Source organism: Colletotrichum acutatum (assembly GCF_030867785.1).
Source record: "Colletotrichum acutatum strain CBS 112980 chromosome Unknown BDZ83scaffold_73, whole genome shotgun sequence".
NCBI classification, from domain to species: Eukaryota; Fungi; Ascomycota; class Sordariomycetes; order Glomerellales; family Glomerellaceae; genus Colletotrichum; species Colletotrichum acutatum.
This window is the reverse complement of record NW_026849067.1, coordinates 98,355-115,482: the sequence shown is the minus strand read 5'-3', so window position 1 is coordinate 115,482 and position 17,128 is coordinate 98,355. Positions and strand designations below refer to the sequence as shown.

Below are 17,128 nucleotides of genomic sequence, written 5' to 3'. Positions count from 1 at the left end.
ATTCATATTTATTTTGTATTAATATGATTGCTCATAGAATAAAACTTATCGTACGTAGCATTCTCTGCACTTGATATATCGTGAAGATTGTGCTAGGGCCAATCTCCCTCAATCGTAGTCTTAAACATGGCTGTGTCTCACAGATACTTGTAGAATAACAAGTAACTAAGTACCTAGCTGATTCGCCTTTCATGCGTTACGTAGGATGTCGGAAAGTTTATACTTAAGATAGTCTTTGCAGCACAATGATGCGTCCGTCCCCATCATGTTGCTCTGATGTTTCTTGCGGTGACGCGGAAAATTTCCGACGTAACCTCATGAAAACATCTGTCACAGCCACAAGCTCTTTCGTTTGACGATTGATCACCAACATCAGGAGTCGCTTATGCGCGTCTCCGCTCGGAATGCAAAGTCAGCGGACGTTTGGGGCCCATACAGCATGCCTGTACTGTCACACCATCTGTAGTAACCAACATCATGGAGGCTGTAATCGCCAAAGACGATCGTCATGGCAAGTCAAATCCTCTGGAGGAGGGACAGATTCCGCCTACAAGTATTCGTCAGCCACGTTCCTGTTCAAACGAAAATCTATGGATGAGCATCCTACAGAGACAACAACTCCTACCCTCCTAACCTTTTTGATACGGGCACCATGGCCAATCTTATCATTTTTCAGATCTTTTCAGGCTACATCGGCCTATTTGCCTTAGTCTTGACTATTGCCGGTCTCGCTTTCGTACTATGGCGAGTGGCAAGATACCGGCATATTCCAGGCCCCTGGCCATGCCGAATTTCCCATCACTATGTTGCAATGTTCGAATTGATTCGTCAAAGACCTCAGGCCATCGCAAAATGGCATCGGAAGTATGGCCCTTTCGTGCTTATTGCACCCGGAGAAGTATCAATCTCCGACGTTACGGCTATGCGAGACCTTTACAGCAGTTCCAAGAGGAACCCCAAAAGCGATTACTTTGACCACTTCATTTATCACGGAGAGCGGTCAATATTTGCCGAAAAGCCGTACGAGGAGCACAAGGCGAAGAGAGGCTTGTCTTCGGCGTTCTACCAGGCAACTTCCATCTACAAGTCAGAGATACAACAGCCTCTCCGGCGAAAGGCGCTTGGAGTCCGAGAGACACTTGAGAGACATTCCAAACTGGAGCAAATCATCGATGTGTTCCCCGTCATCAACCACTACGCATGGGACAATATCACCGCGTTAGTTTACGGACCAAGGCACTGCTCTCATGCCGTTCAAGGAGACTACACAGATCGCGACATTCTTGCCAGACTCAAGAACACCGAAATGTGGAACTCCCTCAAGTTCAACCTACCTTTCGCCCACAACATAATGGAAAAAGCCATTTCCATGTACACCGGCTCATCCAAATTCCTCTCGGCGGAACGTGACCTGGATGTCTGGGCCATGCAGCGTCTGGCTTACTCACTTTCTGATCCCAAGTCATCGTCTGATTGGTCGCTTATCCGCCTCATTCAAGATCTCCGACTTGCTGGTCGTGAGATCTCTGATGATTACGTGGCATGCGAGGTGATTGACAACCTCCACGCGGCTCAGGCTACCGTCACTGTTGCTTTGACGTATGTGGTCTACCACCTGAGCCGGAACCCTGACTGGCAGGCCAAGGTTCGAGCTGAGATTGAGGCGCTACCGCGGGAAGATGACGGTCTCCCGGTCTGGCAGTCACTCGACAAAGCCCCTATTCTAGAAGCATGCATAAGAGAGTCATATCGGATCAATCCAGTTTCTAGTGGGCGAGCCGAGCGCATATTGGCCAAGGGCACTCGATACGGCGATGTTTACATCCCCCCATACGTAAGTTGCCGGTTGCACTCCCGCTACCGTAGAGCCCAAGCCAGTATTCTACACGCCGTTCTAACATTTACCCATGTAAAAACTAGACCGTTGCATCCGCTTCGACCATTGCGTTGCACCTGGACCCGTCAGTCTTTCCCGAGCCGCTGGAATTCAACCCAAGGCGGTGGTTAGACGTCAAGCCTGAAGGCTTGTTAAGACTGGAGCGGTCTTTCATCCCGTTCGGGTATGGTGCCCGTCTGTGCCTGGGCAAAGCATTCGCAACTCTCCAGGTGAAGATGTTGATATCTGCTGTTCTTCTCACATTCGAGACCGCATTGGACGACCCAAGTCGTATCATGGAACAATGGGGGACGCAGGACGCTTTGCCGAAGGGGCTTAACTGTAAACTTCGTTTCCGAAAGAGACAGAATGTTTCATGAGCAGAGCCGATGTTTAGTCGGATGAACCGGTAGCATCGGGACCTGACAGCTTGTCAAGAGACGGGACATGGAAAATAGTCCCGGTGGGGGAGTATTGTTGTTTAGTGAGTAGCATAGTACCACGAAAAGTGAAAGGGAACATTCGTAAACGGCTTGACCAAGAAACTTTCCCAAAGTGTCTTGACATTGCATCGCCAGCGGACCACAAAGGGTCTGGTTTGAGAGCGTTACGCCTAGGCCTAGCATTATTAAGGAGCTGCTGATCTTGGACACGTTGGCTGACTCGCTTTCCCCCAGTAGCGAAGAAACGTGCTTCCTTCGTGGTCTGACAATCAAACGTTCAAACCCTATATGTATTGGCATGCCTAGACCGGGCATGGAGGTGCGGCCGTTTGCGCGCTTCGGCGCGGGGAATAATGTCCGCAGTTGATCCCACGCGGAGCCCTCCCGTTGCATTTTCCCCGGGATCTCGGCACCGGGGTCGCTATGGTGGTACTAGGATGTGATGCGAGAATCCTTCCCCCTTCCCCTGGAAGCTTGTGGGACTCGCCGGCGGTGTGGATACAAACGCCTCAGCCTCGGTAGCACCGACACTGCCTTGGCGAAAGTTTAAGGTGCAGGAGGATTTCGAGAGACCCAGGTTGTTGAATAGTGTCACGGAAGGACGGGCTTTACTCCATGACGTGCTGCCGATATTCATATTGTTCCTGCCCGCTGCGGCCCGTCATGAGGCCTGTCTGTCTCTGATGTGTCTGATGCGGTTAAGAAATACTTCTGCAGCTTCCTGCAAGTTCAGCGCTTGACTGCATTCTGCACCCTTTAGTCTTTTGTTTTCCGCTATACGGACCGAGTGCAGGTTGTGCTCTGAGTAGTTTATTTACAGTTGCCGCCACCATGAACACCATAAGCTGCGAGGGTGACATGAGGTCTCTTTTGATGGCCCTCACAGTCAACCCGGCCGAGCGGAGGAGAACACAAAACCGACTGGCAAAGCGAAAGTCCCGTATGCAACCTCAAAACCAACATACCTTACCCTGCCTACACCCTCACTTCACTATCTCTACCCTCACTCCCAGTCCAGCACATGCCACAGCACATGCCACAACATCATCCGTTATCATCTATCCAATAGAGAAGAAACGTTTAGAAACCAACAAGTCGAGTTATTCTAGGAGCCAAGGGAAAGAGTGCCGCAGCAGCCGCCGCAGCAACGAGCCATGTCGCGTCATCATCCACAGCAACAACAGCAACAACGACGAGGAGGTCAAGAAGCGCTTCTTCTTCACCCCCAACGGTCACAGCAAGTGTGCTTACGCGTCTTTACGGTACCATTGTCACGAGAGCCTGGGCTAATCAGATTCTGCAGGACCTCACATACACCGCAGCACTTGCCGATCCGTTCGGTTCACTTCAGACCCCGCCGCATGAACCAACCCAAGACTTTGGGCAGGCAGCAGTAATTTTCCCTGCTTCGGAAATGGGAGTGTCTGGAGAAGCTGCTCCACGAACGTTGCAACGAAACACCGTCACTGATGACCTTGACGCGAGCTCATATTCAGCTGGAATCCCCCACAGCTTGAACACTGTCGAATTCATCGAGCCATGGACATTGGACGCCAGCATGACACTCATGACGCCAAACAGCAGACACGAAGACATGTCAGACCTTTCAACAGAAGATATCCTTACATTAGGGGTAAGTTGTATATCTCACTTCATCCTACCATCACTTCCTCAAGAGCACAGATGAGGATTTCTTATATAAGTACTCATCCGGAATCTCTCACATTTCATTTTTCTGCCCCAAATCTCAGCAACAATCAAAAGTTCCATAACTTTGCACGTTAATTTGCTGACAATATGGGGAAAGTTTGCGAGACCAACTCAAGGAAGCCCTTTGCACATTGCAGCAACACACGGCCACATCAACGTGGCTAAAACGCTGATCCTCCACGGCTCGGATGTCAATGCCGCGGATAAAGCTGGGCTGGCCCCAATTCACTACGCGACGCAAAACAACCAAGGTCCCATGGTGACCATGCTTGCGGAGCACGGAGCTGACGTCGACTTCTTGGACCCGGACGGTTGCACGCCTCTCTACAGAGCGGCAGAAAGTGGGAACAAAGCAATGGTTGAGCGTTTACTGCGACACGGAGCGAAATTGAGCTAGGAAAGTAACAGAAACGGAAACAAACAACTCTGGCACGGAGTTAGAGTAGCATGGGAAACGGAGGAGTATTGTCAAACTGGGTGGCCATCTAAGTTTACTGGTGAAGAACAGGCCTGTTATCAAACATGTTCACAAATCAAGGTCATTCTATACGTGTTACTCAACCCACTTCTCATGTGGTGCCGAATTGCAAGGTGACCCATGTGTGCCAATTCTGATAATGCCTGTGCTTTTCAATCAGCCTCAACCGTATCCTGAACGTTACACACGCCCAGGTCGCCAAAAAGACCAGACATCGAAGTCATGTTTAACTTTTTCTGCCCATGTAAAGAAGCTCGTATTGTGGAGCAAAGCATGCCGTGAACCCGTCTTATTTCTCACGAGTAATTGAGGAGACGTGCGATTTCAGTCTCTTAGCCAAGCAAGCAGAGCCAAACTATCAAACCAAATGTTATGGGAATCTTCGCATAGCCATGCGGCCCAGCTCGGTAGAAACACGGACTCCGGATGAACGCATGGAAAGATTGATGTCTTTCGATGATTCGAAGTGGTTGAGCTTACAGGGCAACTTGCTAAACAGAGGAGGGCGCGCGAAGACTGAACTTCTCTGTGGGGCCGGCCGCCGCAGCATCGGAGCCAGAATGTTCTCATCCCCCTGCCACCATGGCTTTTCAAACATGCTGACGATGCAGCGTCTGTCACAGCAACGTGTCTGGTTTGGATATGACTGGAATAGAACACTTTTGAAATATGAGAAGCAGTGAAGTCACATACACATGTCGTAAATATTGAGATTAACGAGGTGTTTAGACGCTGCACAGACGCCCGCACGGATGGATCATGGGATGACTTTGCGTCCAATATGACCTTCGCTTTTTCAGCTGACGAGACATTCCCAGCGCCAGGTGAATGACAGGAAAAAAAAAAAATCAATGGTATTTTGGATTCAACTTTGAAGTTCCTGATGACCCTATTGTATCTATTAAAGAAGCCTTGGGCCAGAGTCGTCTCTTGCGCATCCATTCTACCGGCAAAGTAACACATCTACAAGATTCAATCGAAGGTTGCGCATCGTTCATTGCTGAATACTTCACACAAGCATGGCGGAACAGAGCTTCAACGAGCAGCTCCTGCAGCTGTTGGCTGCAACACGAGATCTCCACTTGGAAGATGAGCGGACACTCAACGGTGGTAAGTGTTCAAATGTCCATATCCCCTGTTTGTCGCCAGGCAGAACTTACGCCCAGATTAGGAACGTCGGATGTAGAGACCGAAAGTTCCGAGCACCCTCTGGTTGTTCTTTCTGCCTTGGCAGCTAGATTGCAGCAAGATGGCAAAGAGAAAGAGGCGAAAACCATTCTGCAGGTCGTCAGCATCGCTACGGCGTCCCCCGACTACGGCGGTATGGGTTTGACCTGGAACGGGGAGTTAAGCGCAACGGACCGCAGCGAGCTGATTCTGCTCACGTCCGCATGTAAGCATACCCTCTTTCCTTTACTGTGCCGCGAACTCCCAGTCCAACCCTGATTTTGCCGCATTCATTGGATGAGAACTGATCGGGACCGAATTCCTTCATTAGGGCTCGAGAGTCTGAATTCCAGCGATCGACGGGGGGGACCGATCGTTCCCCTAGTGAGCCGGCCTGCCGGCCGTCGCCCCATGAATGTTACAGAAAAGATATTTGCTCTGCATGACGTGACTCGCACAGGATGGGTCCGAACAGGGGACACAATTAGAGTTTCTGTCGACTGGATCATGGCTAGCGAGGCTAGCTGGCATGTATGTTTACACTTTACCCTCACCTCTAAATCCCCACCGCCCTGGATGGCTTGCTGACCTTGAACTAGGGCATGCTTCAAGTCTACAACAAGCTGGGCGACCCTGGAATCTTTTCGAATTCCAACTTCTGGCTGGCTGGCGATCATGTGGTTGATCCAAGGCTGATGGATACGCCCCTTGTGCAGAAGCTGGTTGGCGAGATGGATTTTGCTCGTAAGAAGTTCAAGATGACACAATTCCAGGGCAACAACTACACCATCATGCACACCGAGTTCTACCGTGAGCGGGCCCAACCAGGCCAAATCATCATTGGCTCGGATTCGCACACGTGTAGCTCTGGGGCCGACGGTTGTCTTGCGATTGGACTGGGTGCAACCGAGGTCACGATGGCTCTGGTTACTGGAGAGATCTGGTTCAAAGTCCCCGAGGTCGTCGAGATCCACCTAGTGGGCAAGCCCCAGCGCGGAGTCGGAGGTAAAGACATTATCCTCTATATTCTTCAGCAACTTAAACGCAATACGGTGGCTGCGGACCGGGTTGTTGAGTATACAGGCCCCGGGTGCCGATGGTTGAGCTCCGACGCCCGCTTTGCCATTGCAAACATGACTACCGTAAGCAACTACCTTTGTTTTTACCCTTTTTGATCTCACTGATTCGATTCCTATTTATCCCGCCGGCACGGCGCAGAGACCCTTGGCACTTTGCACTAAGTTTCAGGGTTGGCTAACCTCAAAATCAGGAGTTTGGTGGCATCACAGGGATATTTGTTCCCGACGAAGTCACCAAGGACTTTATCGATGCCCGTAAAACAGCCCATCACAGAACCGCATCGTACTATTTCAAGCCAGATGAAGGATGCTCCTATGCGGAGTCACATACTATCGACGTCTCTCTGGTCGAGCCCTTTGTGGCCAAGTACCCAAGCCCCGATGATGTGGTGCCAGTCTCCGATGTGGCAGGTACTCACCTTGATGGCGTCTTCATCGGCGCTTGCACAACAGCGGAGGAGGATCTTGTGATGGGCGCCCTTGTGCTGCAGGCTGGCCTGGACGCGGGAAGGAAGCCGGTGGCCCGGGGAGAGCGCCGCGTCGTCCCCGGAAGCCGCCCCATCGCTGACTACCTTCGAAAAACAGGCCTCGCAGATATTTACGAGAGAGCGGGCTTCATTATTGGCATCCCTGGATGCAGCTACTGCGTTGGTATGGGCGCTGACATGGCCAAACCTGGGGAAGTATGGCTCAGCAGTCAGAATCGCAATTTCGAGAACCGTATGGGCAAGGGTAAGTCTCGTGGGATACACTCACGATCGTTCTTATTCCCCCGTCTGTCCCTTTTTGGCCAAAACTGCCCGCAGATTTGCCCCAGTTCCAGGTGGACCCGCGAGCAGTTTTGTGATATTGCACAAGAGACCCCTCTCAAGACCCTCTCGAGACCCAAACTCAGCTGAGAACGAATGCAACGCTGGACAATGTAGGCTAACAACTGGCATGACAGGGGCTATCGGCAGTTTGGCATCCGCTGCAACGGTGGCTGCGTCGTCTTTTGACATGGCTGTCACTTCTCCACAAGATCTTATTGACCTCATCCCAGCGGATCGATGGGCCGCCGTCAAGGGTAAAGGATCCCTTGCCGATGGTATCCTCAGCCAACCGCAATGGGTGGAGCCGCCAGGCCAAGACGCCGAAGAGGATGCGAAGAACGTCGCGGAGGACCAGGGACCCAGCCCGTCCGGCGAGGACGCGGCCGCCGACCAGGCTAAGCCCGGCTCCGGAACCATTAGGAGTAAGATTTTCCGTCTAGGAGATTTTGTTGACACCGATGCGGTAAGCCACTTTTCCCTTGCTTTGCTTCTGATTCGCGAATCGCACATGAAGCCAGCAAAAGAGACGCACAAGAAACAATGTTCTAACGGGCCGTCCCGCAAATAGCTTGCGCCTGCGCAATACCTTCTCACATCCAAGAACAACGAGGAGCTCGGCACTCATTGCCTCGAGTTCACCAACCCGGAATTCCGGCAGCTCGTTAAGGAAGGTCACAAAGTCATTGTTGCTGGCGATGCGTTTGGCTGTGGATCTAGTCGTCAAGAGGCTGTGCAAGCTTTACTAGGTGCGTCGGAGTCTCATTCCCTCAATCCTTTGCATATTCCTTTGCACATATGCCCCCTCGCTCTCGGTGATTCTAACCGCCGCATTGTCCGTCAATGGGTTCGTCCGCCGACAGCAATAAGTCATCGAAGTGATCATCATCACCATCACCATCCTTCATTCCTTCGTGCCGTTCCTTCGCTCGTAATGGTGGGCTGACCAGACATTACTGTATGTAGGCGTCGGTGTCGAATGTGTCATTGCGAAGGCATTCGCGTTCATTTACAGCCGAAACCAGCCGTCCTTGGGTCTGTGGGGCTTCACAATCGACGATCCCTTGTTTTACGAGAAGGCGCAGACAGGAACCAGCATTGAGATCGACCTGGATCGCAACGTGCTTACTGTCGACGGCGAGACATTTAAATTTCAGTTGTCCGTGCTCGAGAAGAAGCTGACCAAGATGGGCGGCATGACAAATGCCTTCAACCAATTTGGCAAAAGCATCTACGACGTCTTGACAGGTCGCAAAGCCTCACAGGGCGGTATCGCAAAGGAACTCAAGGCTAAACCTGCCCAAGATGTCATGGCATGGTGATCATGCACATGTGGGTTCCCCGGATGGTGGAGGGGCCGGTGGAGGGGACTGGATCCATGCAGGGTCTCGACCCGGGGTTCAGCAGGGCATGGAGCTGAACAGGTCGTAGTCGTACCATATCCAGGTACTTAGTGCACGGAGTATGTAATGTATTGTCACCGTATACCGTACGGGTATGAGTATAGCCTCCAGGCTTTGGCGCGCGCGCGCTACGTCTTCGGCGACTGTCAGTGATTTCGGTGTTTGTGTGTTGGCAGCTTGGCATTGGAAGCCCCATCCTGAATATTGTTTTCCGCAGTTTTCATGTAGGTCTACCGTAGGCGCGACGATTGACATTGGACAGCGATGACCTCGGTGTAAAAATCCTTGGAAAGCTAATTTTGGGGTCTAGGTCCATATCCAAAAGACCCTTACACCATCTTTGGTCAGCAGTGGTTGCAGTGGCTGCAGGCTACATCAGTAAGAGCCAGGGCAGACCTTAAAGGCCTAGAATGGCTGTTGCTAGGGTTCAGACGGGGAAGCCGGGGCCTAATTCTGGCCATGCTGCATGTTCCGTATGGCATTTCTTGATCGCAAGCAGCTGTGGTACGATGTAGGCGGGTGACTGACTCGAGCGAATACAACAGCTGTTCATCGGAAACCATATCCCACATCGCCAATACCTGAGGTACTGTAGCAAAGATATGTCTTTCTACAAGTGAGGGAACCTGCGAAACAGCGGCCGAATATGCGATCGCATCGTACCCATGGTACAATGATTGGCCTAAGTCATGTCTGTAGAGGAGCATTGCAACGCTTGGCTACCTGCTCTAGAACCGACTTTCTAGTAAGCTTGCCCGTGTTTAGTGGGTTCACCGACTCAACGACTAGGATACCCTTCCTGGGTAATGTTTGCGCTGTCACTCGAAAGCATCATAACACAACTATAGATCCAAGGCGGGACAGCTGTAATACTACAAGTCCTCAAGATCCCCGCAAAATGAACACGCCCGTAGCTCGAGCATCTTACTCGTGGATCCATCTCCTGAAATCACGATATATTGCCCAGTGCCCTACTTATTGATTCCACCTGGAGTCAACACGGAGCATTCCTTGGTAGGTTTCAAGGGGACGCCTACTGGCCCGGTTTTCAAGAAACGAAAGCACACAGCAAAGCCCCATACGTATTCGTACTGCGTATCTTGAGCGGAATAACCCTGATGGGCCTGGGAAATCAATCTATCTTGAGCAATGCGCAACTCTATCCAACTCTGCCCACTGGCCACAGTTGGGGTCTATCCGCTTCGTGTGATACCTACAAATCCAAGAACAAAAAACGTGAGTCGTTTGCCGTCTCAAGACCTCGGTACCGAAAGTTACTCCGGAGACTTCACTGACCCAGTGTTGGTGATCCGCTCAATGTCATTGCGCAAAGCAACGCCATCGAGTTCTTCCACCCAACCCCATGGCTCTGTATACAGGCCCCGCTTGATTCCTTGCAACCTGTCTGTCAACCTGGCATAAGCGGATTGCGGAGACTGCGCATCGACGGTAAACGCGAACCGCTCGCCAGTCGACTCGCGCTCAACGGCGCTTACGGGCACCAGCGATGATGCGGTGCCGACGGTGTAGACCTCAGAAAAGTCCCCAAGCTCAGTGAACGGGATCTAACGCCATGGCGCCGGACATTATTAGCAATAATCTCCCATGAAACTCAAAAACTTCCGCCAAAATCTCGGTCCTCCCCCACATAAAACGTTGAAGAGAGGAATGGAAGGGAGTAAATGGCTCATGATGGTGGATCAAACGAGAAACTCAAAACTTACGGGACGCTTCTCAACCTTCCATCCAAGTTCCTGGGCAATTTGTCCAACGCTGTCAACTGTGATACTTGGAAGGATATGCTCGTCTTTGGGTATGACCATCGTAGGCGGGGCTCCAGTCTCCGCAGATTCTGCTTTGATTCCAATAAAGCCGCTAGCAGAGAACTCGTGGATGAAGGACTGCGTCTCGGCGTCTAGGTGGAGCGTCAAGCCGTAACCTTGCTTTCGAGCCCGTCCCATAATCGGAATGGTGGGCCCATAATTCCCACCGACTTTGAAGGCGCCGGTGCCTTTCGGCGCCGTACGGTCGAATCCCTCCACAACCAACGCTTTGAGACCCGTTACTCCGTACAACAGCCCGACCGGCGTGACCAAGACGGCGAACGTGTACTCTTCCGCCGTGTACATGTTCATCGTCGGGCTGCTTGCAAAGACGACTGGACGTACATACATGGAGCACCCACCCTCGAACGGAGGTACAAATTCGCTGTTGAGTTGAACGGCCAAACGCACCGATTTGGCAAACAAGTCGACCGGGACGGCCGGAATGTCAACGGCAGCGGCAGAGCGCGCGAACCGGGCCGCATGGCTTGTCAGGCGGAAAAGCTGGACGCTGCCTGACTCGCTGCGAAAGACGCGTAGCCCCTCAAAGGCTTGCTGCCCGTAATTAAGCGCCGGGGATAGGCCATGAACTTTCAGGTAAGGCTCCTGTACCCAACGCGGTTGGCTCCAGGTGCCGGACTTTGCTGTAAATGTGCATTCGATGTGGCCGTTTACTAAGCACTGTTATTACCACCCATCCAACCCAAAAGCTCGTTTAACGGGTGTCATCGGTTGCTCCATGTTGGTTGACATCAGACCACAGTGACCCCATTCACAAATGGACTGACCTTGGAAAGGCGTAAAACCGATCTTGTTCCAGTCTACGTTCGTCTTCGGCGGACGAACTGCGACGAGGATCTCGCTCTCGCTCTCGCCAGGCGCTGAAGAACATGCGGGAATAGAGCCCATGGTAGTAGGTATCTCGTAACGAAAACGAGGATTGTGGTGCCGACAGCCGGTAGAATAAGTCACTGCAGAGAAATTGTTGCAATAGAATAACAGCTCAATTCAACGATGGAGGTTAACCAAAGCGACTATAGTCCCCATTTGAATCATGCTCGAATGCGGCTCTATTGAACTAGGTACAATTCCCGGTTCCGATAACGAGATGCTAACTACATTAATCCGCGCTCTCAAGTTGGTTATCTTCCACAGCTGACCGTCAGCGTCTGACCACAATCTCTAGCTAGAACATTTACCGCTTGACCATACAGCTGTGGGAGTCTTGCAACGCGAAGTCCCGCGCATCTGGAACGCCACTATCCGTAGTAGTAATACTCTAGCCACAGTATCTCATTGAGCCCGTCTTTAGTCTTGACTAGCTGTGCCGTATGCAAAGTCCCTTAGCAGGCGCTGCTCCGTGGTTGCGTTGGGGACAGCCGTGTGGGCCTGGGAATTTAAACTTTCTCGGGGTTTTGTGACACGGTCACACGGAGGAGGCCTATAATCAGTATTGTCTTGCCGCTGAGTTCCGATTGACCGAATCGAAGGGGGTCATGTTGGGGCGCCAGGGCCAAAAGGCTAATGGACCCTTGTTTCTTCGTTGGGACATCGTAAGACGGTCAACAGCCAGGACCAGGGCCATATGCAAGGTCAGCAAAAACATCATACTCGCAGGGCGGGTGAGCCCCTGATCTTCGGATAGATTCGCATTCCCGTCACATCCTCAGCCTGAATGCACAGTCTTCTCTCTCTGTCACTGGAACTGCTTACCTCCAATGCATTGTCCGGCAGGCAAGCACCGTCAAATCATGAACCCCCAAGTTATGTCTGGCCGAGCTCGGCTCGAAGGAAACAATTGCAACATCAAACATGAGACTGGACAAACTCAGTTGGGCGCCATGTGTATACTTGAAGAAGGAATACGCGATCTAGATCTCATTCATGAAGGTTCAGCAATCCTGTGCAATCGCTTTCCCATCTAACTTCTCAGCCAAACCACCGAGAAATTTTAATCTGTCAAAATGTCTACTACGTTCAAGATTGTTGTTTTTGGCGGAGATTACGCTGGGCCAGAGGTATGCTCAACTTCCCCAGGTCACCCACACACCCTTTGAGGTGGATGAGTCCTGTCATTAATCATAAATGCAGGTCATGTCTGAGGGGCTCAAGGTCCTTCACGAAGTAGCCCTCCGCCACCCCGAAATCAAGTTCAACCTGACGCATCATCCCATAGGCGGAGTATGTCGACATCGAGGTTTCTGCCAAACCGCGTATTCTTACGCTTTCTAACCCTTTTTGTCGCAGACATCATTTGATCTCCACGGAAAGCCGATCCTTCCTGAAGCTCTTCAAGATGCAAAGGAGGCCGATGCAATCCTGCTAGGCGCAGTCGGTGGCCCTGTAAGACACCCATACCAGTAACTACCCTCAACAAACCGTCTTGCTGACCACGAGCTCCAAAGAAATGGGCTGGACAGGTTCCATCCGTTGAAGCCGCGAGTCTCGGAACTCTGCGCCGCGAACTGGATGCGTTCGGCAACCTACGTCCGATCAATTTCCCCGCCCCGTCCCTAGTTGACACGTCACCAATGAAGGCCGACATCTGCAGAGGCACCGACATTCTCATCGTTCGCGAACTTACTGGTGGTATTTATTTCGGGCACCGAGAGCGCGGCGATCTCATTGCCAAAGATACGGACCAGTACACCTATGAAGAGGTAGCGAGAGCCGCGCGGTTGGCTGGCAATCTGGCCAGGTTATCAACTCCGCCTAAGCCCGTCATCAGTCTTGACAAGGCAAACGTGCTCGCAGCTTGCGGCAGCTTTTGGCGTCGCGTCGTCACCGACGTCTTGAGCAAAGAGTTCCCCGATGTCCGTTTCGAGCACCAGCTTGTGGACAGTGCTGCCATGACTCTGGCCTGCAACCCAACCAAGCTCAATGGCATCGTGTTGACGAGCAACCTATTCGGTGACATCATTAGTGATCAAGGAAGCGCCATTGCTGGCAGCATTGGTCTTCTCCCCAGCGCTAGTTTACGAGGTATCCCACCGCAATCTGGCAGCAGCATGATCAAGGGCTTGTACGAGCCAGTTCATGGATCCGCGCCAGATATCGCCGGAAAGCAGTTGGTAAATCCTGTTGGCATGATCCTTTCTGTTGCCATGATGTTCCGTTACTCTCTTAACATGCCCGAAGCGTCTGATCTTATCTGCAAGGCTGTTAGCGATGCCATTGAATCTGGTGTCCGGACTTCGGACTTGGGGGGCACGGCGACAACAAGCCAGTTTGGCGATGCGGTGGTCAAAATCATTTCCCAGCTTCCTTGAGAGGGAGAGGCACAGTAGTTGTGAGCCAAGGGGTATGGCTAGCGCCAAGAAGTATCAGACATGGGTGCGAGTATTGCAATCGAGGATTCATAGACTAGACAAAGAGGCGGAGGCACGGCAGGGTAGAAATTTGCTCCCGCGCGGTTACATTGCACTATATTACCTAAATGGACACCATCTGAAAAGATTTGACACTTTTGACTCTATTTTTAAAAGAACGTACGGGTACACCGAGTCTTTTGTATTGTTAGGAGCTTAATTCGATGATCGGGTCTTAGACGATGATTCCAAGTTTAGTACATACACAGAGTAGGGGAATGGTTTAGGTCAACAGACACAGGTTGGCGTGATCAAGAGACGGCGTGATCGCCCAGCCAGAGTCCGGTTTCTTGTCAAAACCAACTTGAACCAATGACTTGTCAAAGCTTCTTCTGTAAAAGGAAGCATTGTCACCACAAAAGCTCAGGAATTCGCTGACCGTCGTCACATTTCAGACCCCCTTATCCCTGTTGCACACGTTTCTCGTGTTGGTTGGATAGTGGTCTGTTACAACTAGACCCGCTTAGACGTGACCCTCGGAGGGTTGATGGAGGGCCGATCATGCCGAGTCGCCGGCGGTGCTGGAGGGAGGACGCGTCATTTGCGAGACACAGAGGTCGACCAACTTGCTTTCCTCTAGGCACCAGCCTTGGCACCCTAAACTCTCGGAATGTAGTTGACGCCGCTTTGAGATAGTCTTTTAGTGCCCAGCATCCTTAAGTTGGATATCGAAGCCAACTTGAAGGAATTGGTTGACAAATTCATCAATAATATCGAGCGCGAGAACATCACATTCACATTTTCTAGATCCATCGATTACCAGATCGGATATCTTCCTATGTTTACTCGCTGTAAAGACTAGTATTTGTTCACCCTCATCCATTTCTTTTCCCCCTTGACACTACCAAAGCAAGCATCATGTTCCCAACACCAACGCTGACAATTCGGGACGATGGCGATGATGATCCTCCGAGAACAGACTGCACGAGTGCGGTGCCGGGACCGAACGGAGCGGTTCCTTGGGACGCCTGCAATTCAAATTACAACTTCCATCCCGAGTTGACACCCGCGATTGCAACGGCTTCGATTTTTGGTGTTCTGACTTTAATTCATCTAATCGAAGCGATATGGTACCGAAAGGTAAGATGATACATCCGAGACTTTCCTTCAGGTTTTCTTCTCCTTCCACAAAGAGCAACGCAAACCATCGGAATAAGTTGGAAAAGTATGAATACTAACATCCATCACCACATAGCCTTTTACATGGACAGTTCTTATGGCGGCAAGCTGGGAGATGGGTGCATTCATTCTTCACGCATATGGCTCGCAAGATCAACAAGCCCAAGGGTACGCCACAGGCCATCAGGTGCTATTCCTGTTGGCTCCTGTATGGCTGAACGCCTTTGTGTACATGACGTTTGCACGAATGGTTTATTTCTTCCGACCAGGCGGGGAGCCTCGAGTTTGCTACATTCCGGCAAGATGGCTTGGGCGCATCTTTGTTGTTGCTGACATCGCCACATTCATCGTGCAGGCCACGGGAGGTGTCATGGCTGGCCCGACAGTAGAGCCTAATACAAGGGCGAAAGGTGTCAAGATTTACATCATCGGCATGGGGGTTCAAGAAGGTTTCATTGTGGTGTTCTTGATGTTGATGGCTCGCTTCCATTACCGCGCCATACGAATGAACAAAGAAGATGTGTACGGATTGGAAGGCGGTCCGTACGACCGCGAGGATGAAGAAGGCTATATGCCGAGACGAAACTGGAAGGCCCTGCAATTCGCACTTTATGCAGCTTTGCTTGCAATCACGGTCAGTCCTACCCTCATCTTGCCCTTTGCGAATCCTGCGGGTGCAGTTTAACTGACGATTGAACCATTGGCACGCTTAGGCCCGGATCATTTTCCGTCTCGTGGAGTTTACCGGAGGCATGACTCCTGAAGAGAACCCCATACCTTTCACGGAAGCATACGCATATGCCCTAGATGCCTTCCCCATGATGTTGGCGTTGCTTATACTCGCCGTCATACATCCCGGCCGAGTCCTTCAGGGTACGAACAGCGAATTCCCCCGGAAGGGGTGTCGACAGAAGCGCAAGGAGAAGAAGGAGAAAAAGGCCATAAAAAAGGCAGCCAAGGAAGAGAAGAAACGAATCAAGAACGACCGGAAAAAGATGAAGACATACGGAGAGGTACCTGATGCAGAACCGGATGGCTATGGGATGGGGCTGATTGATGGGCAGAACCACGAGCCCATGCGATATGCAGACTACGCTAGGTACGCCAGATGAATGATGAACCCAAGAAGTTATGACAGGACACAATTGTTCACATTTATCAGATAATCAACATCTCTGTGTACGTGTACTCATGTGTACAAGGTTGCCTGCTGTTTTTGGCTTTCTTTCCGACGCTTCTATCCGCTGTTCGTCCATACCACCCGTAGAACACAGCTTCCTAAAACGTAGATAGACTGGCCACGAAGCTCAAAGCCGCTTCATCGATAGAATGAGATCTGACTCACCTGCGCCCACCAGCGAAACAAGTAATCTACCACAGAAACTTCAGTTTCAAAAACACACCCATAGTCCGCTTATTCATGACAGCCGTTACTGTTGCTCGCTGAAAACACCGTCACCGCATTTAGAATGGATCTTTCTCCAGCGTCCTTCGCTCCCTCTTACGACTTGGCGCTCTCCTTACAACTTTTAATGCAACGTAGGCTATCCATGTCGGCGGCAGATTCCAGACTTCTTACGAATACACGTCGTAGCTGACATTGCATATGGATAATGGATCCCGATCCTGGCATATTTCGAAGACCCAAGGAGGGGGCACCCCTGGTGGATCTGTCAATGCTTTTGAGTTTTGTCTGTGCATGCATGTCATCCCGAATCTCGGGAATGACACGAGAAGTAGACAACGTGCTGATGTGAGGAACTGATCATGGCCTGAAGTTTTGGATTCTCACGCAATAGCTTTCGGAGACCTCCAGGTCGACGCTGATGCACAGTCAGCGGAAGAGAATGGTC

The 17,128-nt window shown here is 51.3% G+C and overlaps 6 protein-coding genes across 6 annotated transcripts; 5 read left to right on the top strand and 1 right to left on the bottom strand.

Annotated features, from left to right (window-relative positions):
* The first annotated feature begins 324 nt into the window (after positions 1-324).
* BDZ83DRAFT_627929 (cytochrome P450) lies at positions 325-2,550 on the top strand. Its single transcript, XM_060508668.1, has 2 exons — positions 325-1,834; positions 1,921-2,550. The coding sequence occupies exons 1-2, from the start codon at positions 653-655 to the stop codon at positions 2,254-2,256; spliced, it is 1,518 nt and encodes a 505-aa protein (XP_060362923.1). The 5' UTR covers positions 325-652; the 3' UTR covers positions 2,257-2,550.
* A 716-nt stretch (positions 2,551-3,266) lies between these two features.
* Positions 3,267-4,592, top strand: BDZ83DRAFT_411432 (ankyrin repeat-containing domain protein). The gene is made up of 3 exons (XM_060502914.1): positions 3,267-3,560; positions 3,623-3,952; positions 4,127-4,592. Exons 1-3 carry the CDS (start codon positions 3,474-3,476, stop codon positions 4,424-4,426), a joined length of 717 nt encoding a protein of 238 aa, XP_060362922.1. The 5' UTR covers positions 3,267-3,473; the 3' UTR covers positions 4,427-4,592.
* Positions 4,593-5,315: 723 nt separating this feature from the next.
* BDZ83DRAFT_627923 (3-isopropylmalate dehydratase large subunit 2) lies at positions 5,316-9,160 on the top strand. The gene is made up of 8 exons (XM_060508667.1): positions 5,316-5,617; positions 5,679-5,900; positions 6,006-6,205; positions 6,274-6,816; positions 6,945-7,485; positions 7,700-8,028; positions 8,134-8,311; positions 8,529-9,160. The coding sequence occupies exons 1-8, from the start codon at positions 5,527-5,529 to the stop codon at positions 8,882-8,884; spliced, it is 2,460 nt and encodes an 819-aa protein (XP_060362921.1). The 5' UTR covers positions 5,316-5,526; the 3' UTR covers positions 8,885-9,160.
* A 1,079-nt stretch (positions 9,161-10,239) lies between these two features.
* On the bottom strand, positions 10,240-11,697 carry BDZ83DRAFT_582170 (branched-chain-amino-acid aminotransferase-like protein; the record flags this gene model as incomplete). Its single annotated transcript, XM_060505527.1, has 3 exons — positions 10,240-10,530; positions 10,690-11,462; positions 11,577-11,697. The coding sequence occupies 3 exons, from the start codon at positions 11,695-11,697 to the stop codon at positions 10,240-10,242; spliced, it is 1,185 nt and encodes a 394-aa protein (XP_060362920.1).
* A 1,055-nt stretch (positions 11,698-12,752) lies between these two features.
* BDZ83DRAFT_582065 (3-isopropylmalate dehydrogenase-like protein) lies at positions 12,753-14,057 on the top strand (the record flags this gene model as incomplete). Its single annotated transcript, XM_060505518.1, has 4 exons — positions 12,753-12,806; positions 12,880-12,969; positions 13,036-13,131; positions 13,194-14,057. 4 exons carry the CDS (start codon positions 12,753-12,755, stop codon positions 14,055-14,057), a joined length of 1,104 nt encoding a protein of 367 aa, XP_060362919.1.
* A 1,020-nt stretch (positions 14,058-15,077) lies between these two features.
* On the top strand, positions 15,078-16,159 carry BDZ83DRAFT_558664 (RTA1 like protein-domain-containing protein; the record flags this gene model as incomplete). The annotated part of the gene is made up of 4 exons (XM_060503541.1): positions 15,078-15,236; positions 15,352-15,795; positions 15,832-15,909; positions 15,989-16,159. Coding segments are annotated over 4 exons (852 nt in total), but the record flags the coding sequence as incomplete, so codon positions are not given.
* Positions 16,160-17,128: the final 969 nt, after the last annotated feature.

Bases quoted from the DNA above. Each gene is read 5' to 3' on its own strand.
- BDZ83DRAFT_627923 (XM_060508667.1), top strand. From the start codon at position 5,527: ATGGCGGAACAGAGCTTCAACGAGCAGCTCCTGCAGCTGTTGGCTGCA. The intron at 6,206-6,273 runs GTATGTTTACAC...ACCTTGAACTAG, and splicing joins CTAGCGAGGCTAGCTGGCAT to GGCATGCTTCAAGTCTACAA. The intron at 7,486-7,699 runs GTAAGTCTCGTG...CTGGCATGACAG, and splicing joins CGAGAACCGTATGGGCAAGG to GGGCTATCGGCAGTTTGGCA.
- BDZ83DRAFT_411432 (XM_060502914.1), top strand. From the start codon at position 3,474: ATGTCGCGTCATCATCCACAGCAACAACAGCAACAACGACGAGGAGGT. The intron at 3,561-3,622 runs GTGTGCTTACGC...CAGATTCTGCAG, and splicing joins ACCCCCAACGGTCACAGCAA to GACCTCACATACACCGCAGC. The intron at 3,953-4,126 runs GTAAGTTGTATA...ATATGGGGAAAG, and splicing joins AAGATATCCTTACATTAGGG to TTTGCGAGACCAACTCAAGG.
- BDZ83DRAFT_627929 (XM_060508668.1), top strand. From the start codon at position 653: ATGGCCAATCTTATCATTTTTCAGATCTTTTCAGGCTACATCGGCCTA. The intron at 1,835-1,920 runs GTAAGTTGCCGG...TGTAAAAACTAG, and splicing joins ATGTTTACATCCCCCCATAC to ACCGTTGCATCCGCTTCGAC.